The sequence below is a fragment of the Cyprinus carpio genome, chromosome A19, assembly GCF_018340385.1.
Source record: "Cyprinus carpio isolate SPL01 chromosome A19, ASM1834038v1, whole genome shotgun sequence".
Lineage (NCBI taxonomy): Eukaryota > Metazoa > Chordata > Actinopteri > Cypriniformes > Cyprinidae > Cyprinus > Cyprinus carpio.
Genome location: NC_056590.1, coordinates 5,449,615 through 5,474,304, shown reverse-complemented (window position 1 = coordinate 5,474,304; position 24,690 = coordinate 5,449,615). Strand labels below are relative to the sequence as shown.

At 39.1% G+C, this 24,690-nt stretch overlaps 1 protein-coding gene across 1 annotated transcript in view; it reads right to left on the bottom strand.

The window, feature by feature from the left end:
• The window catches only part of LOC109073409 (venom phosphodiesterase CdcPDE), a 35,619-nt gene extending 12,098 nt beyond the window's left edge, over positions 1-23,521 (bottom strand). The window contains exons 1-19 of the mRNA XM_042775893.1: positions 23,366-23,521; positions 22,382-22,472; positions 21,051-21,182; positions 19,924-20,049; positions 19,583-19,643; positions 19,242-19,249; positions 14,317-14,388; positions 14,131-14,210; positions 10,522-10,641; positions 10,329-10,438; positions 7,252-7,317; positions 5,957-6,074; positions 3,744-3,909; positions 3,504-3,626; positions 3,373-3,404; positions 1,715-1,842; positions 1,552-1,621; positions 1,346-1,433; positions 951-1,172 (exon numbers count right to left, since the gene is read on the bottom strand). Coding sequence (XP_042631827.1) covers positions 951-1,172; positions 1,346-1,433; positions 1,552-1,621; positions 1,715-1,842; positions 3,373-3,404; positions 3,504-3,626; positions 3,744-3,909; positions 5,957-6,074; positions 7,252-7,317; positions 10,329-10,438; positions 10,522-10,641; positions 14,131-14,210; positions 14,317-14,388; positions 19,242-19,249; positions 19,583-19,643; positions 19,924-20,049; positions 21,051-21,182; positions 22,382-22,472; positions 23,366-23,404 — 1,852 coding nt within the window. The 5' untranslated portion in view covers positions 23,405-23,521. The remainder of the gene's footprint in view (positions 1-950; positions 1,173-1,345; positions 1,434-1,551; positions 1,622-1,714; positions 1,843-3,372; positions 3,405-3,503; positions 3,627-3,743; positions 3,910-5,956; positions 6,075-7,251; positions 7,318-10,328; positions 10,439-10,521; positions 10,642-14,130; positions 14,211-14,316; positions 14,389-19,241; positions 19,250-19,582; positions 19,644-19,923; positions 20,050-21,050; positions 21,183-22,381; positions 22,473-23,365) is intronic.
• Between the last annotated feature and the right edge of the window lie 1,169 nt (positions 23,522-24,690).

Genomic DNA, 24,690 nt, shown 5'->3' with positions numbered 1-24,690 from the left:
TGTATTATACTGTAAAGCTTATATTTTCTACGGCATGTTACTGTAATATTTTTTACAGTAATAAGTTGTTGTTGCAGATTACAGTAGGTACACTGTAGAATAACGGCAAATGTAGCTGCCATTAGTTTGCTACTATTTTTTTCACATCATAACCACGGCGGAGATTCGTTCTGACATCATACCTCCCAAAAACGTCCCACACTAAATCTCAATAGATTTCCCTCATAATTTTTCCCCCCTAAATGTCAATAAAATAAAAAAATTTTTGTCTCGTTTTTTTACAAAAAATAATGCTATTGTCAGACTCATACGTTCATTTAACTCACATTCATAAAAAAAACACACATAGATAAATTAACATACATAAAACACACAGAGCAATATTAGCAGAGCAGTTGTTATTATTGTTAACTACAACTAAAACTACTAAAATGTATTTTCATTAACGGAAGGCTGAAAAAAAAAATGTATATATATACAGATGACCATCTGATGGCACAAACAAATTTAAAATGCTGATTTATGCTGAGAAAAACACATTCAGCTTCAAAACATCTGCTGATGTGTGTGGTTGTGTGTGAGAGTGAGAGAGAGAGTCAGAGTCTGTTGTGGTTGTGTGTGTGTGTTGTGTGTGTGTGTGTGTGTGCGTGGAGTGTGTCGTGTGTGTGCGTGTGGTTTTTCTACACTGGTGGGGACCTACACCTGAGTATACACCAACTAACTCATGGGAACAGTGCAGTTATTACATTTAAACAGAAGAACATAAACCACAAAAAATTAAAGTGTACTAAAATGCAGAAAGTTTTCTGTAAGGGGTAGGGCTAGGTGTAGGGAAAATGCAGAAAGTTTTCTGTAAGGGGTAGGGTTAGGTGTAGGGTTGGTGTAGGGCAATAGAAAATACATTTTATACAGTATAAAAACCATTACGCCTATGGAGAGTCCCCGTAAACCACAAATGCAAGTATGTGTGTGTGTGTGTGTGTGTGTGTGTGTGCGTACCAGTGCAGTGCAGCTGCAGCCCAGTGTGTGTGTGGGCTTCAGGCTGGTGATCGGGCACTGCTCCGGGCTGCTCTGCTCTGTCGGGTGACTGGGGCTGTAAAACGGCATCCGCAGCAGGTGGTTCAGACTCCCGTGAGTCCCGTTATTGTGGTATGGATTAATTTCCAGCACGTCTGACAGGGAGAGAGAGGAACAGACTGACTGGTTAGATGTGTGTTGGATGTGCTGTGTGTTCACCTTCTATATTTACTTTATGATGCTACTTTATTCCCTACTGTAAAGCACTTTAGATCAGCTTCGGTTGTGCTCTAAAAATAAACTCAGATGTGTTTTGTGGGTTTCGTACCACACATGAGGTTGTACAGCTCAATGTTGGAAAACGGCTCCACTTCTGTCTGAAAGTGAAATTTTGGTCCTAAACTGAGAAACAAGGCCTGAGAGAGACAGAGTAACTTGTTCAAACTGCACATCAGAGCAAAAATCTGTGCAAAATTTTGTGTCAACAACAACACACACACACACACACACACACACACACACACACACACACACCTGCATGCTGTAGATGTCATTATCATATCCATGATTTCCTCCTGAGCAGAACGTGAGAGACCCAGGATATCTGCAGCAACACACACACACACACACACACACATACACACCATCAGAACATGTGCTAGTGTACATAACATGAGTGTGTCTGTGTGTGTGGTACCTCTCAAAAAGCCAGCGCGGGTTCACCAGGACACTGACGTCTTCGATGCGTCTGTTGCTGGCGTAATGGAAACGTTTGGGCAGGTGATGTTTCAGGTAGGGCTTGATCTGCTGCTCCGGCCACTTACACTGAACAACAGCAGCCAATAACACACATGTAACACAGATGTAACACACACGAAACACACATGTAATACACGTAACACACACGTAACACATATAACACACACAAGTAACACATATAACACACACATAACACACATGTAACATGCACATAACACACATGTAACACATGTAAAACACACACATATCACACATGTAACATACACGTAACACACATGTAACACACATGTTACACACACAACACGTATCACTCGTAACATACACGTAACACACATATAACACACTTAAAACAAATATAATACACACGTAACACACACGTAACACACACATATAACACATATAACACACACATAACACACATGTAACACACACGTTACACATGTAAAACACACATATCACACGTAACATACACGTAACACACATATAACACACTTAAAACAAATATAATACACACGTAACACACATGTAACACACGTAAAACACACCCATATCACACATGTAAAATACACGTAACACACATATAATACACTTAACACAAATATAATACACACGTAACACACACGTAACACACACGTAACACACGTAAAACACACACATATCACACATGTAACATACACGTAACACACATGTAACACACATGTTACACATGTAAAACACACATATCACACATGTAACATACACGTAACACACATGTAACACACATGTTACACATGTAAAACACACATATCACACATGTTACATACACGTAACACACATGTAACACACTTAACACAAATATAATACACACGTAACACACATAAAACACACACATATCACACATGTAACATACATGTAACACACATGTTACATTCACATAACACACATGTAGCACACACACATAATACTGCACACACAACACACTGTGAAAGTAATGAGTGGAAAGATTCTTTTTCTGGTAAATGCTACATGTCATCACATTGGACTAAAACTGACTGACTCATGAGTTAGTGTAATGAATGAGCTGGCATTTCAACATCTTATAATTACAGCATTTTTCCACTAAATATAAATCACTACACCCTATGTGTCACTGTGTCATTTCACCTTTATTCCTACAGCACATTATACTGTAAAGATTGTGTCAAAGCAGCTTTACAGTGAACAGCAAAATTAGTGTTAATGTTGCAAAACTCATCAGTTATGAAACTGAAAATTCTATTTATTGAATTCAATTATTCCTTTTGTTCTGTGCTTTTGTCATTACTTTAATATTATTATTTAGGTTTAATTTATTTGTATTTTGGTCTTGGTTTTTATTTATTCTATTTCCAGTTAGAAATTTTAGTGCTTCATCATAAATGAAAATAAGAAACGTTGCTTTAGCAACTAACTGAAATAAGTTTAATTTTGTATCTAATATTTCTATTGTTTTCCCCCCAGCTTTTTTTCAATTTACAACCGTTGTTTTACTTAATAATTATAACCTTGATCTGAATACTGTCCCTAAACAACAGCAGGAAGTGTGTAGTGTGTACTGTAGTATGCAGTGACTCTTACCGACATGTTTGCCACGAGTCCAGCTGCGTCCACTGTCAAACACACACACACACACACACACACACACACTAGTTATTCACACACATCACTCACTAGGGATGTTCTAAACTGTGTGTGTGTGTTTGACTTACAGGTATGTGTTGTGTTTTTCGCTCTGATTCGTCCAAACGGCCCCTCACTGACGTACAGATGATTGACGTCACCTATAAAATTCTGAAGAGCCTCTTTACGCTCACAGCTGGTCTCCTCCATACCTGCACACACACACACACACACACACACACACACACACACACACACACACACGTGTACACGTCACACTTGCACACAGTGTGTTTCCTCACAGCTGATTGTATGTGTGTGTGTGTTACCGTGATCGGCGACGATGATGATGTTGACACACTGATGAAGGTTGAGTTGTTTGAGGCCGTTCATCAGCTGACCGATGATTCTGTCCACTCCCTGCAGAGCCAAGATCAGCTGCACACACACACACACACACACACACACACACACACACACACACACACACACACACACACATCAGCAGATGTTTTGAAGCTGAATGTGTTTTTCTCAGCATAAATCAGCATTTTAAATTTGTTTGTGCCATCAGATGGTCATCAACTCCTGGTCACCATATGTCAGCACAAACAGGAAGTGATGAGGAGTGTGAGAGAAATATCATCACACACCAGTGAGTCTGTGTCACCCACTTGTGATGCCTGATAAACACATAAAGTGCAGTGCTGGTCAAGCTACTTGGGAAATGTAGTAAGCTAATGTAGCAGGTGTTTATTTAGGAAATGATTTTGTGATTCCACTTGCCATGACCATATTTGGGGTTTCCTGCCGACTTTCATGCTGACTTTAGGGGTTGCGCACTTCGCTGCTTTCCAGTCTGCATGAGACTTCACAGCGGTAGGTCACACAAGTTTTTGCAGTGATTCAATTAGGGCTGTATTTCATGTTACAGATGAATTCACATGATATATCTGTATGATTGTGATCTAAGATGTTTCATTGATTATTTTTCGTTACTTAAGTTTTTTTTAATATCTGTAATTTTCTCTCTTTCTCAGCATTGTGCATTGCTGCCGCATGCTGGTTTATATGCTGCACGGGTCCTCATATATTTCCATTTGTGTTATCCAGAATAAATGAGGACCTGATGGCGAGAATTTTCACAGTCTGTCTTTCGTTTCGACACAACGCAGAAAACACTAAGCTAACAGTTACTCTTAATGAAATCAAGCTCCACTACACTAAAGCTACAGCCCTGTGAAATGTAGCAAGCTAAGCTACAGCAACATGGCAAAAGAAGTTTACTACATCTAAGCTATTTTTTAAAAACTTCATTTTTATATTGAACCAACATCATACCAAGTCAATGCTCTCTCAGTGATCAATAAAACTGTCAGTCCAGCAGATAGACAGGCATAATAGTTCAGTTTAGTTGTTTATTCAACAACTGTCCCAAACCAATTTGGCAACAAAAATCAGTATCGTGTACAGGGCTGGATTTATCTCATATTGTGACATAGGCAAAATACTTTTTTTGCTGTCAGCCGAAACGTCCTATTGGTACTGTGGTTTTATTGTACACAGATACATTTATATAAATGGTAACGCTTCACAATAAGGTTCATTAGTTAACATTAGTTATCTAGTGTAGTTAACATGAACTAAGAATGCACAATACTTCTGCAGCATTCATTAATATCAACTTCAACATTTACTAATGCATTATTAACATCAAAAGATGTGTTTGTTAACATTAGTTAATGCACTGTGAACTAACAAACTACAAAGATTGATAAATACTGTAATAAATATATTGTTCACTGTATGCTCATGTTAGTTACATAAGCTAACATTAACTAATGAAATCTTATTGTATAGTGTAACCATATAAATGTATAGGCCTACAGATTTTATTTGCGTTCGTTGCATGTGTCATCATATTATTAACATTTCGCCAAAATCAAGATCAAATACAAAGTTTTTGACCAGCTAATGCCCCCCCCCACCGTCATTACCGCCACATCAAAGGCAGTGCATGCATCGCATTTACATTTTCATGAATTTGCAGGTTATACAGTTTTCTGTCACTATGTGGGCTCACAGTTTTTTTCTGTTAATTGGCCAAAATATCATATTATAAAAAATTCAGCTCTTATCTACAAAAAATGCTAGACTAAGACACTCTTCTCCGCTCCTCAATTACAAAAAACATTATTAGCTGTTATAAATATAGTGTTTCTTCAGTAAAGAAAACATTGCTTCATGTGTGTGTTTTGTGTGTGGGTGTGTGTGTGTGTGTGTGGTGTGGTGTGTGTGTGTGGTGTGTGTGTGTGTGCGTGTGTGTGTCTTTGTGTGTGTGTGTGTGTGTGTGTGAGTGTGTGTGAATGTGTTTGTGTCTCTCTGTGTGTGTGTATATGTGTGTGTGTGTGTGTGTGTGTGTGTGTGTGTGAGTGTGTGTGTGTGTATGTGTGTGTGGAGTGTGAGTGAGTGTATGTGTGTGTGTGTGTGTATGTGTTGTGTGTGTGTGTGTGTTGTGTGTGTGTGTGTGTGTGTGTGTTACCCCTCCCACTGACGGTGTGAGTGAGTGTTTGTGTCCTGAACTGTGTGTGGTCAGTTTGCTCCCCCTCCCACTGAGGGGATCCATAACTGTGTCCTTTCCTCCAGTGAAGAAATCCGGCCTACAGCAGCAGAAACACACACACACACACACACACACACACACACACACACACACACACACACACACTGACACACTGAAACACACAGACACACTCACACACACTCACACACACACACACACACACACACACACACACACACACACACACACACACACACACACACACACACACACACACACAGAGACTGAGTCTGACTGATGAACCTCCCTGATGTGCTGTCATGCAGATTCAGCGTTTTCACATCTGTGTATCGTTTGCTTTGCTCTGATATTTGTGAATGAGTTTGAGTGGAAATTCACAGCTGCATATCTGCCACTAGGCTCAGCATAAATAACCTTGTTTCAGCTCTGAATGAAATGACATTTTCTGACCCCCATGGACAGATTTTTTTTCCTGGTTTCAGCTTGATTATGATTTAACTTTTTTAACTTTAGTTATTGTGTAATGTTGCTGTTTGAGCATAAATAACGTCTGCGAAAGTTACGACGCTCAAAGTTCAATGCAAAGGGAGATATTTAGGAGATACAACATGGCTGGTAGGGACTACAACCAGCTTTTTTACTTTAAATTTACATAAACCCCGCACCTGGGAACCTGCAACAAAGGGGGTGGGCCATGTTGGGCTGTTTTAGAAAAGAGGAGGAGAGGTTGTAGTAGAATGTTGTTTCCATGCTGTCGAAACGCTGTTATTCTTTGTTCAGCTTCCTTAGGGACGCTGCATTTAGGGAACAATGGTAATAATGTATTTTTAACTTAGTTCCTGAAATTTCTATTTCCAATACAGCTCCCTGTGCTGCACGTTTTATGTAGGACAGCTTCCTCAATCTACGCGAGTTCGATGCCGGATTCGCACAAAGGCTTGCCCTGAACGATGGAGCAGTTCCCTCTTTAAAAGCAGAAGCTGCTGTTTGTGGGCCACAGTCTGTAAGTGTGTTTTATTTTTTGCTGATGTGTTTTCCATTAATAGTTTCATTTCATCATTTTATGGTGTAGCAAGGATGTAAACGAATGGCAACCCTAACCCTAAAACACAAACAAAAAACAAAAAACTAATAACATTTAACATAAAATGTAGTGAAAAACAAAAAAAACACCAGAAAGACACCGAGCAAACAGATCCTGCAGATTCAGACACGTGATGTGATGAAGGACGGTCATGATGAAGATGATTTACCGTCTATCCTCTGGTAACTGCAGCCAGCGCAGAACACTGAAGATCCTCTCCTCATATGGGACTTTCCTGCACACACACACACACACACACACACACACACACACACACACACACACGGTATGATCAGGTCACATGTTCAGCTGTGTTTGAGTTTGTTCTGTGAGCTGATTTTTAAAAGCAGGTAGATGTACAATGGGGAAAATATTTATTTGATCCCCTGCTGTTTTTGTAAGTTTGCCCACTTACAAAGAAATGAAGGGTCTGTAATTTTTAAAGTAGGTTTATTGTAACTTATAGAGACAGAATAACAACCAAAAACCCAGAAAAAAAAAAAAACACATTATATAAAGGTTAGAAATTGATTTGCATTTCAGTGAGTGAAATAAGTATTTGATCCCCAAGCAAAACATGACATAGTACTTGGTGCAGAAACTCTTGTTGGCAAGCACAGAGGTAAGACGTTTTTGTAGTTGGTCAACAGATTTGCACACTTCTCAGGAGGGATTTTGATCAACTCCTCTTTACAGATCTTCTCTAAATCCTTAAGGTCACATGACGCAGCTGACACTGAACAGCAACAGGTCCAAGAAGTTATTCTCCAAAATGGCACCAGGGTGATGCGGAGGAGACAAATTGTTGAATAAAGTTGTTGTTTTTTTTCTTTTGCGCACAGAAAGTACTTTCGTAGCTTCGTATAATTGCGGATGAACCACTGATGTCACATGGATTCATTCACAGATCTCCTCGCTACGTTTCTGGACTTGGGAACATTTCAGTTGCGTTGCTGTCCTTGCAGGGACAGACAGCTCTCAGATTCCATCAAAAACATCTTGACTTGTGTTCTGAAGATGAACGAAGGTCTTACGGTTTTGAAACAACATGAGGGTTAGTAATTAATGAGAGAATTTTCATTTTTGGGTGAACTAACCCTTTAAGATCATTAACAAGCTCCTCCCGTGTAGTTCTGGGCTGATCTCTCACCTTTCTCATGATCATCCTTCCCCCATGAGGTGAGATCTTACACGGAGCTCCAGACCGAGCCTGATTGATGGTAGTTTTGTATTTCTTCCATTTCCGAATAATCACGCCAACAGCTGTCTCCTTCTCACCAAGCTTCTTGCTGATGGTCTTGTGGCCCATTCCAGCCTTGTGCAGATCTAGAATCTTGTCTCTGACATCCTTTGACAGCTCTTTGTTCTTGCTGGTGGTGGAGAGGTTGGAACGGAAGACACAGATTGTGTGGACAGGTGTCTTATACACCTAACGAGCTGACATTAGGAGTAACTTCTTAAAGTGACAGAACTAGTCTGTGTTTCACATGGACACATAACCAATCTGTGCGAGCCAGAATTCTTGCTGGTTGGTAGAGGATATTATTTCACTGAAATGCTAATCAATTTCTACCCTTTATATAATGTGTTTTTGGTTGGTATTCTGTCTCTATCTGTTAAAATAAACCTACCATGAAGATAACAGACCTTTCATTTCTTTGTAAGTGGGCAAACTTACAAAAATCAGCAGGGGATCAAATAAATATTTTCCCCACTGTAACCCATTACTACTACAACTATTAATATTACAAAACACAAAAACCAATATTAATAACACTAATAATAAAACTTATACTAATATAAAAGATAATAGTACTACTACTATACCATTACAAATAATAGTACTAAAAATAAAATATATGATATTAATACAACACTAATGCTACTAATAAAAGTACTAAAACTAATACTAAAAATAAAATAAATACTAATAGGAATACTACTAATAAAACTAATGTCAATATTAAAACTTAAATTAATACTACTGCTTATACTATTAATAATAACAATAGTAATAATACTAATACAAATAATAATAATACAAAAAAATAAAACTAATATGAATAAAACTAATACTACTAATAATAATACTAGCATTAAAACTAAAACTAAGAATAATACTGCGCAGTAATGCAAATACTAATAATAAAACTAATAGAAATAATAATAGTAATACAAATATGTATAATGATACTAAAATCAAAATTTATATTATTACTATTACAACTACTTATAAAATGAACAATAAAACTAGTACTACAAATAATACTAATACTAAAATTATACTATACTATAATTTATACTATTACTACTAATAAAACTACTACTAATAATAATACTATTAAAATACTAATACTAATACTATTAATATTGAAAGTGAAAAGTGAAGTGAAAGTCGTGACATTTGCCAAGTAGGGTAACCCATACTCAGAATGGTGCTCTGCATTTAACCCATCCAAGTGCACACACACAGCAGTGAACACACACACACTGTGAACACACACCCGGAGCAGTGGGCAGCTATATCCAGCACCCGGGGAGAAACTGGGGGTTCAGTGCCTTGCTCAAGGGCACTTCAGTCATGAGTATTGAGAGTGGAAGAGAGCGCTGTTCATTCACTCCCTCCCACCTACAACTCCTGCCAGAACCGAGACTCAAAAATAAAACCTACAGGTTACAAGTCCAACTCTCTAACCATTAGGCCACAGCTGCCCCCTAATATTAATACTATTACTTAAAATACTAAATACTAAAGTAATAATAATATTTACATGAATACAAATAATACAAATATTAATTCAAAACTAACATTAACAATACTAATACTAGTAATAAAAATAAGAATAAAACAAAGACTACTACTCCTAATAGTAATCATTTGAATTTCTATGGCTCTTTTCCTGAGCTTCAAGGAGAAAACAAACACATCAACTACATTAAACAAAACCACACAGTTTCTACCTAAATCTGAATTAAACGAATGCACAGGAGACCCAAACTCAGTGTAGGGTCAGATTTTAAACAGCAGAGGTTTATAAACAGTGATTAAGCGAAAACAGGCACAACCTGAAACCATCTCCATTGCGAATACAGCTTATTTACTTGAGATGAGAAGCATTGCGTTAAAGAGCTGCGGTCGTGACGATACTTCACTCTGTTTACACTATCAGGAATGAATCTGACGCACAAACCACACTCACCACACACTCCTTAACACAATGTGATGTGTGTGTGAGGTAAACTGACCCATCGTAATTCATGTAGATATCTGGGAAACTCCCGTTTATGGCCACATCAGATCCCGGCCAGAAGAAGGTTCCGGCCTTCAGCCCCTGATACATGGCTGTGTTCCAGATCTGAGGTCAAAGGTGAAAGGTTAGTTCAGGACGTCAGGGCCTCGGATGTGTGTGTGTGTGTGTGTATGTGTTTGTGTGTTTACCGGTTGTCCCTGGTACCATCTGGGATTGTTTTTCTCACTGTTGGACAGACTGAAGGAGGCGTCGAACACTGGGTCGTACATGTTATTATCCACCAGCCCGTGTGACTCAGCGTACAGACCCTGAACAAGACCACAGTTTACATCACTTCCTGCACATACACAAGCTTTTATCCAAAACACCTTACAAAAACTAGTCTCTTCATCAACAAATGATCAACATGATGCTGTTAAACCTGTCTCACACTCAATTTCCTGCATGTCTTCTGACGTCTGATTGATAGTTTAGAGTGTTTTCTCCAGCGCTGCTCAGATTGCTTTCAAAGTGGCCATAGAAGGAGTCACACGGAGCTTCACGTGTCTTTCTGCTGTCAAATCTTGACTGATTTTTATCAAGTAAAGCTCAGAATAACTGCAGTAATATTTCCAGATGAACACTTACTGGACTGAAGCAGCTCAGCTTAACCTGATTACTACTACTGTTATAAAGATCTCATTGATTTACATTACAAGCATCAGAATATCAGCAAGATTCAAGATTCAAAATTTTTATATTCAAAATATTAATATTATTATATTATTAATATAGAGCATATATAACCAGCAGTGAAATGTGAGTCAGGTCCGCTCCATGGACAGTGCAATTATTAAAGAATACAACACAGATGAAAATATACATAAATATAGGTATGAAAAAATTAAAGAAAGGTAAAAAATAAAAATATAAGAATAAAATATAAAAAAAGATGTATACTGTAGAATTAAATACAGAATAGAAAATAATGTGCATGAAAGTATACTGTAGTCTTAAATATTAAGATACACAGGAATGTACAAGAGGCAAATGTGCAAACAGGTTTTGACACTGTGAGTTTGTCAATATGAGGTAGAGAATGATGAATATCTTACTGATTAAGTGAATATTAAGTGGAGACATGCAGATGTTAAGAGGCTGGTTTTGAGTTTAGGAGCCTGGTGGCCTGGGGGAAGAAGCTCCTCCTAAGTCTCTCAGTTTTTGCTATCAGGCTACGGAAGCGCTTACCAGATGGCAGCAAAGTGAAAAGAACGTTACTAGGGTGGTTTGAGTCCTTGATACACTTTCTATGGCCCCTGAATAGAAAGTTTTCAGGATTGCTGGCGAAACCCTGAATTTCCTCAGCTGACGGATATTAACCTGTGTATGGATGTGTGAAGTCCAAGTCAGGTCTTCGGAGATGTTTACACCGAGGTACTTGAAGCTGCTCACTCTCTCCACAGGGGTCCCACTGATCATTAGAGGAGTACAGGGCTGCTGCTGTCTCTTCCTGAAGTCCACAATCAGCTCTTTAGTTTTGCTCACATTCAGAGAGAGACAATTGTCCTGGGACCATGATGTAAGTTTCTGTACCTCATCCAAGTATGCGGTCTCATTATTGTTGTGAATGAGGCCCAGAACCATCATCAGCAAATTTGATAATAGATGTGGAGCTGTGGGAAGACACGCAGTCATGTGTGTAGAGAGAGAAGAGCAGGGGACTCAGGACACAGCCCTGTGGAGCTCCTACATTCAGGGTGATGGAGTTAGAGGTGAACTGGCCTACTTTCACCACTTGAGGTCTGCCGCTGAGGAAATCAAGAATCCAGTCGCAGAGTGAAGAATTCAGGCCGAGGTCTATGAGTTTAGAAGCCAGCTTTATGGGGACTATAGTACTGAAAGCTGAGCTATAGTCAATACATAGCAGCTTTACATAGTTCCTGTTATTGCTGTCAACGTGTGTGAGAGAAGAGTGCAGAAAGTGAGAGATCATCTGTGGATCTGTTGGGGTGATAAAGGAGGTGGGGACCACTGAGGTAGCAAGAGACTCATTAAAGATGGATGTAAACAAACCAGCGAGTTGATCAATGCAGGACCTCAGAACATGGCCAGAAATCCCTTCAGGTCTGGCTGCTTTCCTGACGTTCACTCGCTTTAGGGCCCTCCGAACCGATCACATGATTATCAGTTTAATCACCATTACTTCTCTTCACAGATCAAAACACTATGCTTTGTACTCGCTCATGTTTCCCGACATAAGTCTGCCGTTGTAAGCAGCAGTGCGTTTGTTTACTGCTGCACAGATTGTTCTGTCCACCCACGGTTTCTGATTAGAGAATGTCCTTATAGTTACTGTTTCAGTTACTTGCTTGGCTAGCATGTTTAAAAAGCTTAATGCTACATCCGTGAACTTGCTGACGTCAGATGAACTTGCCCGAAACATGTCCCAATCTACGTCATCAAGAGCCGCCTGTAGCATGGCTTCTGAGTGGGCGGACCAGCGCGTCACCACCCTCTGCACCGGGGGTTCTTGAACGAGCCTTTGTTTATATTCCGGTGTGAGGAAAATGGCGAGATGGTCCGATTTGCTGAAAGCCGGTAGTGAGCAAGCTTTGTAGGCATTCTTAAACTGAGAGTAGCAATGATCCAGTGGATTCGGTTCTCTGGTTGGACAGGATACATGTTGATAAAAGTTCAAGGTTGAAGGTTGGCTTTGTTAAAGTCCCCAGCGATGATAACAGCAGCGTCAGGATGTTTGTTGATGTTGCCGCTGAGCGCATCGTGGAGCTTAGACAAAGCCAATCCGGTGTCTGCTTGTGGTGGGATGTAAACAGCAGTAACGATGATCGATAAAAACTCCCGGGGAAGATAGAATGGGCGGCAAATAATGGATAAATGTTCCAGATGAGGCGAGAAGAAGCACGACAGAGTGGAGATATTACTGGGGTCACACCATTTCTTGTTAATCATGAAACACACTCCACCACCTTTGGATTTACCGACCGGATTACGGATTGGAGGATAAAGTGTCCTGAAACAGGTTAGTGAAGCAGTGTCCAATGTCCAAAAGTGTTTCTTTGTCGTAAATGATCAGTGCAGACATTATGTGTGTTAAAAGAGAAAGCAAAAAAAAAGTAAAAAAGTAAATAAAAACACAATCTGAGCGGAGTGACCGAACTCGCTGGCGCCATCTTGGGTTTTTTTTTTAGCATCTGGAGCAAATTCATATTTTTGAGTCTCTGAATAAAACTGAGCTGTTTTTCCTCCATATTCTCACTGTATCAGACTATATGAGTCATAAAAGCTTGATTAGGGTTGCAAAAAGGACAATTTCCAAAACTTTACATGATTTTTGGAAACTTTTTTGGAAAATGTTATGAATTTTCAGAAACTTCTGGAAAGTTTCCAGACATTTTCTGGAAATTTTCCACCACTTTGCATCCCAAATATGATTCAAAACATAAAAAAAAAACATATGCAAATGTTTAATTTAAAAAAATATTGATTTTTCAGACTATTACTTCAAATGTCAGGCTTTACAGAATTAAAATGGCCAGTTTCAGCAGTTTATGTGATTTGCCTGCCCTTCATTTCATTAGTTTATTCCATGATGAAAGACTCAAAGACTCAGATGCAAGAGGCAGCTAAATAGGTCAAAAAAACTCTGGAGGAGAAGTGAAATTACAACCTCAGCAACCACAGACATTTACAGTACACTCACTCTAAAAAGTACATCTGAGAAAGTGGAATTTCTCAAACTTCTGACCAGGACTTGTTTAGTGGTGAACGGTAGCATATTTTTGTGTGACATGACGTACTGTGGCGATGGAGTAGTGGTTAGGGAACGTCTTACTGGGGAACACGGCCTGCATGAAGGGTGCTGATGTACCGCAGCGTCCTGGACACACACACACACACACACACACACACACACACACACACACACAGCGTTTTAAAGAGGATTACATAGGATGGACATGTGTGTTTGTGTGTGTTTGACTCACTGATCTTGTCCAGCACTGGTACCACTGTGTGCCATGACTGCAGATATTCAGCTCTCAAACCGGTGGCTGCAACTTAAAAAAAAAAGGACAGTTCACCCAAACAAACACAAACAAAACTACACACACACACACACACACACCGCAGAGATGATGTGAGCTCAATGATACTCAATTTTTCTAAAAAAGGACAGTTCACCCAAACAATGAGAATCCTGTCATCATTTACTCACCCTAATGTTGTTCCAAACCTGTATGAGGCTCCTGATCCACAAAAGAAGAATGTGGGTAACCAAACATTTTAGTATTGTAGTATTATTTATCATTTAGTATTATTGTCGACTATTTAAACTGAACTGAGCTGGATGATGACGTCACTAAATTCAATGATGAACTGCCTTTAACTGAAAATCAGTGTTTACAAATTCAGCCTCTGTGGCTCCCTCCGATCACCACCAGAGGGAACCATCACCGGAGTACTAATAAATCTCTTCGGACTTCATTTCCCACAATTACCTGCACAGGTGGTTCCCATTACTCGGCCTATTTAAACTGTGCCTTCCCTGCTCTCATTGCGAAGTCTTGTTTTGCCCTGGATATATTTCTGAGCGGTTTCCCTGTGTCTGATTACCTGGACTGTTTCCCCGTTTACGATTGATTGCTTCCTACCTATTCTGACCCTGCCTGCCTTGTGGATTTATGCTATTGTTTGTCTGCTGCCTGCCTCGACCCTGATCATGAACTCTGTTTACGAATCTGCCCAGCCTTTGTTGCATCTGACGCCAATTACTGATTTATGCCTGTATGACCTGCATCCTGAATTAATAAAGCTGCTCATGGATCCTAACTCTACTGTCTCCATGTTACAACTATTGTTGTTTTACATTTACATTTATGCATTTAGCAGACGCATTTATCCAAAGCGACTTACAGTGCATTCAGGCTATACATTTTTTTTTTTTTTCAGTATATGTATTTTGCATTATTGACGCACTATTTTCCTATTTAATACTGTAAAGTGCTTTGACACAATCTGTATTTTTAAAAGCACTACCATCATCATGCAGGTTAGTAACCAATATTCTTCAGAATATTATCTTTTGTGGTCAACAGGCCCATACAGGTTTGGAACAGCATGAGGATGAGTAAACGATGACAGGATTTTCATTATTGAATTAGTGTTTCTTTTCCTCCTCACAACAACATACACTGTATGTCTCTGTCTGGGTCAAAGATTCTTGAGAAAGTCAAAGAAATCTATCAGTAATGGTGGTGGGTGAGGAGATACCCCCTGACAATGTAAAGCGCTTTGAGTGCTGCTATATCTCAATCTGTTAAAGGATTTTTAGGCTGCATTAATTGGGTAATTATAGTAATCTACCAGCCAGAATTTAGTTGGAACTTTATGTCTCTACAAATATATAAATCATTATCTATACTAAATCATCCCTAGCAGTAATTTTGATCAAACAATTAAATATGTGTATGTAACACTGTTGTTGTAATTTCGCCCGCATCTAAAATCGGTCACACCATTGATACCTGAGAAGTTAAAGAAATACTCTGTGCACATTTAATAGATGTGTGGAGTGAGAACAGATAAGAGCAGAAGTGTTTCAAACACACAAGCACAGTTCAGCCAAATTATCAAGTTCACCCTCTTTATCTTCATGATCACTAGCAAAAACCAGATCAAAAGAGCCATTAATTTATGAATTTAGACATCGCATGAAATTATTTTAAAAAGCACGTAGTGATGTCAAACAGAGCTTTTCGAAACTCAGAATCAACTAAACCACTGTGTCGCAAAATGTTTTATCGCTTCAAAGCGCTGCAATTAAACATCATATCAAAAACCACACTACACAGATCGTCACCTAATCATTTGATTTCTAAAACCAACCTACACAGATGGACACTTCAGTGTGGGTTCGCGAATCATTTGATTCAGATGGACACTTCAGTGTGGGTTCGCGAATCATTTGATTTGCGGGTTCGCGAATCATTTGATTCAGATCGGCAATTCTGTGCGGATTTGCGAATCATTTGATTCAGATGGACACTTCAGTGTGGGTTCGCGAATCATTTGATTCAGATGGACACTTCAGTGTGGGTTCGCGAATCATTTGATTTTGCGGGTTCGGTGCGAAAATCATTTGATTCAGATCGGCACTTCAGTTGGGTTCGCGAATCATTTGATTCAGATCGGCACTTCAGCGCGGGTTTGCGAATCATTTGATTCAGATCGGCACTTCAGTGCGGGTTCGCGAATCATTTGATTCAGATGGACACTTCAGTGTGGGTTCGCGAATCATTTGATTTGCGGGTTCGCGAATCATTTGATTCAGATCGGCACTTCAGTGCGGGTTCGCGAATCATTTGATTCAGATCGGCACTTCAGTGCGGGTTCGCGAATCATTTGATTCAGATCGGCACTTCAGTGCGGGTTCGCGAATCATTTGATTCAGATCGGTACTTCAGCGCGGGTTCGTGAATCATTTGATTTGCGGGTTCGCGAATCATTTGATTCAGATCGGCACTTCAGTGCGGGTTCGCAAATCATTTGATTCAGATGGACACTTCGGTTCGCGAATCATTTGGGTTCGCGAATCATTTGATTCAGATTCGGTACTTCAGCGCGGGTTCGTGAAGATCATTTCAGATGACACGTCGGATTTGTTCGCGAATCATTTGATTTGCGGGTTTCGGGTTCGCGATCATTTGATTCAGGGTGGATTCAGATGGACACTTCAGGGTTGCGGGTTAGCGAATCATTTTCAGATCGGAGATCTACTTTCAGCGCGGGTTCGTGAATCATTTGATTCAGATCGAACACTTCAGTGTGGGTTCGCGCGATTTGATTCAGATCGGCACTTCAGTGCGGGTTCGCAAATCATTTGATTCAGATGGACACTTCGGTGCGGGTTCGCGAATCATTTGATTCAGATCGGTACTTCAGCGCGGGTTCGCAAATCATTTGATTTGCGGGTTCGCGAATCATTTGATTCAGATCGGCACTTCAGTGCGGGTTCGCAAATCATTTGATTCAGATGGACACTTCGGTGCGGGTTCTCGAATCATTTGATTCAGATCGGCACTTCGGTGTGGGTTCACGAATCATTTAATAGGGACTTTGTGTATCACCAATCATTTGATTCAGATCAGGAGTACTTCTCATTTCTTATTTCTTATAATCACGTCCATAAGCTTTTGGTGAAAGTTGGATGAACTCATGAATCAGTTGTTTGACCTCTTCATATTTAAGAACTATAGTTTCCAAAGTCAGACATCGTTATGTTATGATTTTCAGGGGTGTAGAGTTTATTAGAGATGCTTTGACATGTTCCCACCAATGCCAAAATCAAAGCTACGCCCTTGAATTTTAACGCAACGTGTGTTTAGAAATGTGTAGTTTATTCCAAGCGCATTTTCTGGGGAATGAGTGATGCCCCATTCACGAATGAAACGCTCTTTTTGAGCCGATTCTGTTCAAGGCCTTGATTTAACAAGTTGACAAAATGGTCTGAATTGGTTTGCGAATCAGTTTGAATCATTTGTTAAGTCCCCTGCACACATTCAATCATCTGAAGCGGTTTCTCTTTCATAACAGAAAACTGAAGAACACAGAGAACATAAAGAGCGTCATGAAGTGGCCATGAACCTAGTACAGTCAGCTGAAACCAAATCTGAAGATCCAAAGTAACTAGTAACTTTAAGGATATTTTTATTCTTACTGAAGTAACTATTAAGATGATCACTTTTACTTTTCCCAAAGTCAGGACAGTTTTTGGATACTCTACCCACCTGTTTATTGGTGTAGTGATTCATTCATGATTGATTCAGTGGTGTAGTGATTCATTCATGATTGATTCAGTGGTGTAGTGATTCATTCATGATTGATTCAGTGGTGTAGTGATTCATTCATGATTGATTCAGTGGTGGTGCGGTGATTCATTCATGTGATTGATTCAGTGGTGCAGTGATTCATTCATGATTGATTCAGTGGTGCAGTCAGTCATGATTGCATTCATGATTGATTCAGTGGTGCGTGATTCAGTGATTGATTCAGTGGTGCGGTGATCAGTCATGATGGATTCAGTGTGTGATTCATTCATGATTGATTTCAGTGGTGCGGTGATTCATTCATGATTGATTCAGTGGTGCGTGATTCATTCATGATTGATTCAGTGGTGTAGGTGATTCATCATGATTGATTCAGTTCAGTGATTCATTCATGATTGATTCAGTGGTGTGCGGTGATTCATCATGATTGATTCAGTGGTGCGGTGATTCATTCATGATTGATTCAGTGGTGCGGTGATTCAGTCATGATTGATTCAGTGGTGCGGGTGATTCATGATTGATTCAGTGGTGCGGTGATTCATTCATGATTGATTCAGTGGGTGTAGTGATTCATTCATGATTGATTCAGTCATGATTGATTCAGTGGTGCAGTGATTCATTCATGATTGATTCAGTGGTGCAGTGATTCATTCATGATTGATTCAGTGGTGCAGTGATTCATTCATGATTGATTCAGTGGTGCGTTGATCAAGCCATAAATGATTCATTCATGATTGATTCAGTGGTGTAGTGATTCATTCATGATTGATTCAGTGGTGTAGTGATTCGTTTATAATACACAGGCTGAAGTCATGCTGTATATTCCAGTCTTTGCTCAAAGAATGCAGTGAGTGAACTCTGATATACTGTAACGCATCTTCTCACGTCATCTTTTTCTCATCTACTTAATTTCTCTCGGACTTTATGAGTTTTAATTGACTTTTCTTCATCAGTAACTGAATTCAGTGCAGTTCACTAAAAAACATACTAAATGGTGTTTTATGAAATGAAAAAATTGCCAGTAGTTTTCTGTAAGGGGTAGGTTTAGGTGTAAGGTTGGTGTAGGATGATAATAGTATAAAAACCATTATGCCTGTAAGAATCGAAATGGATAGGTTTAAATAAAGTAGATTATACGCGAGATACAGTACAGATACAGAGAAGACAGTGGGAAGGAAAGAGACACACAAGGTAGTCGGTGGAATGAGGCAGAGACACAGCTAATGAAAATGTTGGAAAATAAACATTGCGTTCGAAGCACAGCAGTCTTGGTCTGACTCATCTATCCAGCGGCTGGAACATACATGCAGGAAATAGCAAAGAACCCGCGGATAATACTGGGTTAGCATGTGGAGAGTCCCTGTTAACCACATATGTGAGAATGTGTGTGTGTGTGTGTGTGTGTGTGTGTGTGTGTGTGTGTTACCTGGCAGGGCATTTGGCAGTGCTCATGTCCACACACTCATCCTGAACCCACTCTGTGTCTCCTGCATCACACACACACACACACACACACACACACACACACACACACACACACACACGCACACACACACACAGAGGAATATTGGGAATACTGAAAGTTAAAAACATGAGTTTTGGGAGTAGAAAAACTGAAACAGCTGTAAAACATGCACTCCAATAATCTATGCTTTAATTACAAGCTCATTTTTTAGGGTGTCGCTGTCTGTGTAGTTCGAACAGAATGTGTGTGTGCTTTATCAGTGTGAAGCACAGCAGCTGACGCCCGCTGCAGGCCGGACTCACCCTCACAGACGCTGTTGTAGTTGGAGCAGCAGTCTCCGGCGCTCATACAGTCCTCAGAACAGTGACACCTGCTGCCGGACAGCCGTCTCTCTCCACAGCGCAGCGCCGTGCACTCCCAGCTCTGAGCTACACACAACAGCTCAACTGCTTTAGTTCATATTCTTATTATAAGACTTATATTATCATGTTTGTGTTATTATTGAATCTGTTAAAAATCCCTGAAATTTAGGTCATATTCAGCAGCTGTGGTTGCTAGAACATTACATTACAAAATCTGGTAGGTTTTACAGACTGAACTTAGATTTACAGTAAAAACAAAGAAAAAAAAGTGTATTTCATTAACTTGTATTGCCTTTATAATACATTGATAGCCAGGATAAAACACGTGTGGTAAAGCGAAAGACACATGAGGTTCAATACAAATAGCTTTTCCACAAGCTGATGTAAATGCTAAAATATTGACACACATAACACTGAAATAATGCAATATACATTCATTTAACAACATTAGATGGAACATAAAACCCTGATGTACTGAGAAACTTAGAAACATTTAAATGAAAGCCATAAATAGTGAGCTTAGGTAAAGTCAGTTTAGTTTTTATCTCTAAATTATTAGATTATTTTTTACTTCAAAAAACTGTAAATTGAACAGTATTTTACTGTAACATTACATGATCTATTACAGTTTTTCACTGTGTAGTGTACAGTGAGTACAGTTAAAGGAAATTATTACAAATATCAGACATACACTGTAAAAATGATTGTAATTATAATGGTAAAACTTAAAACTATATTGTTTTTTTGTTTTTGTTTTTTTTCATAATTGCCCTTAAATTGATACAAATGTTGCAATAAACAAAAAAGTCACGGCAAACATCACCAGCAATTGAATATTCTGGTATGGGACAGGCTGGTTGAATATATAGCTTTATTTTGACAGTAAACAGATGCTTGTATAGAGTGCGTAATTCAACAACTAACTTCATTTAGAAAACATTTAATATCATAACTGAGTCTAACCATTAGTTAAATACTGTATCTGTTAAACTCACTCGGCTTCTGTAAGGCACAGACTTGTAAGTGTGGACACAGATGTTCAGATAACACACATTATGGTCACTCACTGGGCAGCAGACAGATGTCCTTGTAGTCAAAGCAGCAGCTGTGAGTCTCCACACACTGACTGTCACAGCGACACGACGCTGAATCCACATCCAACGGCTCATAGCAACGATTCCTGCAGGACGCCGACACGTCTGACACACACACACACACACACACACGCACACACACACACACACACACACACACACACACCAGTGTCAAAACAATGTCCTAATGCAAAAAACTGTTCTAACAATATCATTTTCTATAGGCAAAATATCATGTTTAATATCTGGCAATAGCATAGCAACACTATAACAACACCCTAGAAACCATCCAGTACACCCTAGCAACTGCATAGCAATTCTCAAACAACCACCCAGAATACCCTAGCAACCACATCTTTAAAAAAAAAAAACAAGGCACCTAAAATACTCCACAATTAACTGATAAAGGATCAGACAATACAGCCTTAAGCAAGTATGTGCACGTGTAAACTAAATTTGAGTGCATGTGCATGTGTGAGTATGTGTGCACGTGTAAACTAAATTTGAGTGCATGTGCATGTGTGAGTATGTGTGCACGTGTAAACTAAATTTGAGTGCATGTGCATGTGTGAGTATGTGTGCACGTGTAAACTAAATTTGAGTGCATGTGCATGTGTGAGTATGTGTGCACGTGTAAACTAAATTTGAGTGCATGTGCATGTGTGAGTATGTGTGCACGTGTAAACTAAATTTGAGTGCATGTGCATGTGTGAGTATGTGTGCACGTGTAAACTAAATTTGAGTGCATGTGCATGTGTGAGTCTGTGTGCACGTGTAAACAAATTTGAGTGCATGTGTAAGTTTGTGTGCGACGTGTGTTAGCTTATCTTCTATTTTCACTTATAAACAAATATAACTTATTTCATCAGTGAGTCTGTGTGCACGTGTAAACAAATTTGAGTGAGTGCATGTTCGTGTGTTAGCTTGTGTGCGAGTGTGTGTGAGAGAGGCAGAGAGCTTGTGTGTGCACGTGTAAACTAGATTTGAGTGCATGTGTGAGCTTGTGTGCGACTCTCTGGCCTCTGTCATCAAGATAGGACTGAACCCATCAAACCCAACTGCCTTTAATTTATACAATAAAATCTGCCACTGTCAACAGCTTTCCTTCAATCAGTCATACATAACAGTGGGACATAAAGTCCTAAAGTCTGACTGTAACTCATACAAATGTATTTAATACTTATACTTAAGATATTCAAAGTTCAAGCTCACTTCAAACTTTATAGCTAGGCTTTCTCAAGCCAGCATTTCTCTAGTTGTGTTAAAACACGAGGTGCTGATGTTGGTGTGTGTTTATTTCTCACCTTTATTCCTGCAGTCCTGCAGCTGGAGACCGAGACCCAAACCCAAACCCAGAATGATCACCACCACACACACGGCCAGCAGCACCGAGATCTACACACACACGCGCGCGCACGCACGCACACACGTCATGTTCATAGCTCTATAAAAATGTAATTGCTCAGTAAAAGGTCCAGACTTTGTATTTTGTTTGTCTATTACCAGAGCTGAGTAACTGATTACATGCAATCTGAAATAAACAAACATAAACCAAAAAATAAACGATCATAACACATTTTAAACTGCTCATAATCAGATTTCAATTACTTTATGGATTACATATTATTCACACAATGCAGCAAATTATACAGCATTTATTTATTTATTCTCCCTACACTCTTAAAAATAAAGGTGCTTCAAAAGGTTCTTGACGGTTCTTTATGAAACCATTTAGACAAAAAGCTTCTTCTATGGCATTGTGAAGCACCTTTATTTTTAAGAATGTAGTTCATCTTTTTCTCTCTCTCTTTTAAAGTTTCCTTTCTAAAAAATCCTACTGTGTTGTACCATTTAAGCTTTGACTATATTCGCAAAAACATTTTTTTTTCTCTCAATATGAATATTGTCCTTTTTCAGTGTTTGTAAAATAGTTCTCAACAGTGCATACAGTATAAACTGCTTTTAAACAATTCCAGCCTGTCAGGCCACTGGTGTGTGTTTGTGGTTTCGACGAATGAAAGTCTCTCTCGCTCGTTAACTACTGTGACTGTGTTGTGATGTCACATTATCATCGTTCGTCTAGAGCTCATGAAATCTCTCTGATCCTCCACAGACTGAACGCAGATGATCCTACAGAAACACTCATGAAGTCAGTGCCTCCACCATCAAACTGGAACTACTGAATCAATAAACTCAAAAATATGAATTTCAGTGGATCCAGTAGGATCTTATTGGAGGATTTATGAGATTGATTCACCAATAATGAGCTGAAAAGAGTCTCAACTCACCACAAGAACTTTCTTCTTCTGCTTGCTCTTGAAGTCCATGATGACGGCCAGAAGAAACTGAGCGCAGACTCAGACCTTCTGCAGAAGTGTGTGTGTGTGTGTGTGTGAACTCTGGACTGTGTTTGAGAACATTAGCTGTTAACACACACACACACACACACACACACACACACACACACACACACACACACACACACACACACACACACACACACACACACACACACACACGGATGATGGTGTATATCTTAGCTCAGCTGTGTATTTATATTAGAGTGCTGAAACTTCTGGATAAGAATGAAAGTACAAACATTTTCTCATGAGCTGATAAAACTGAAATAGTTATTGCAGCATGTGTCGTGAGGATCAGAGTTCAGATAGCGCTTTGTGCAGATCATTGATGTACTATAATAGGTGCTGATATTTTACATTCATTTTGATTTTTTATATTTTGTTTAAGTTTTAATTTTGGTTAAAGCTTTAGCAATTCTGTTGTGTTTTTGAAATGCTTATATTTATATAAGTATCTAAGTTTTAGTTACTTAAAAACTTCAACTTAAACCAAGGAAAAAAGTGAAAGGTTTTTTTATATTTTACAAAGAAAAGGATTTTAGGTTTTTAGTTTCAGTTTTTTACAATAACCCTGGTGCAGATAAACTGGAGAGAATATGAGGTGATACAGAGCTCATAAAGAGTCAGTGTTAATATATCACTGCTCATTATCACATAGTTATCATTATCTGCACAGTATCTTGTATTTTATTTTGCTAATAAAAAGGGCAGAGTGAAACACCACAACATCAAAAAAAAAAAAACTTGCACTATACCTGTGCATACACACTCGCACACAAACACACACACACACTCAAAATAGCTCAAACGCGCACACACGACACACAAGCTCACACATACACACGCATGCGCTCACATATGCACACACCTGTGCATACACACTCGCACACAAGCTCTCACATGCACTCAAATTTGTTTACACGTGCACACACTCGCTCAGACGCACTCACTGCATTCATCCACGTCGTAATTACCGTAACTACTAACCGGCAACCTGGAACTTTCACGTCATTGCAATTATGTGTTTCTCTGGAAAGACTACAAGCATCTAAATTAATCAGTGCAATCTGAGTAAACAATATATGAAACCAGATTGCAGCACATAAAAGACCCTGGTGACGTTTTACAATAAAGTCCTTTCAGTGATTGATGGTTTATGCATGAACAAATATTAACTAACTAACAATGAGAAATACTTCAGTTACATTATTTATTAATCTTTAATGTTAGTTAATAAAAATACAGCTGTTCAT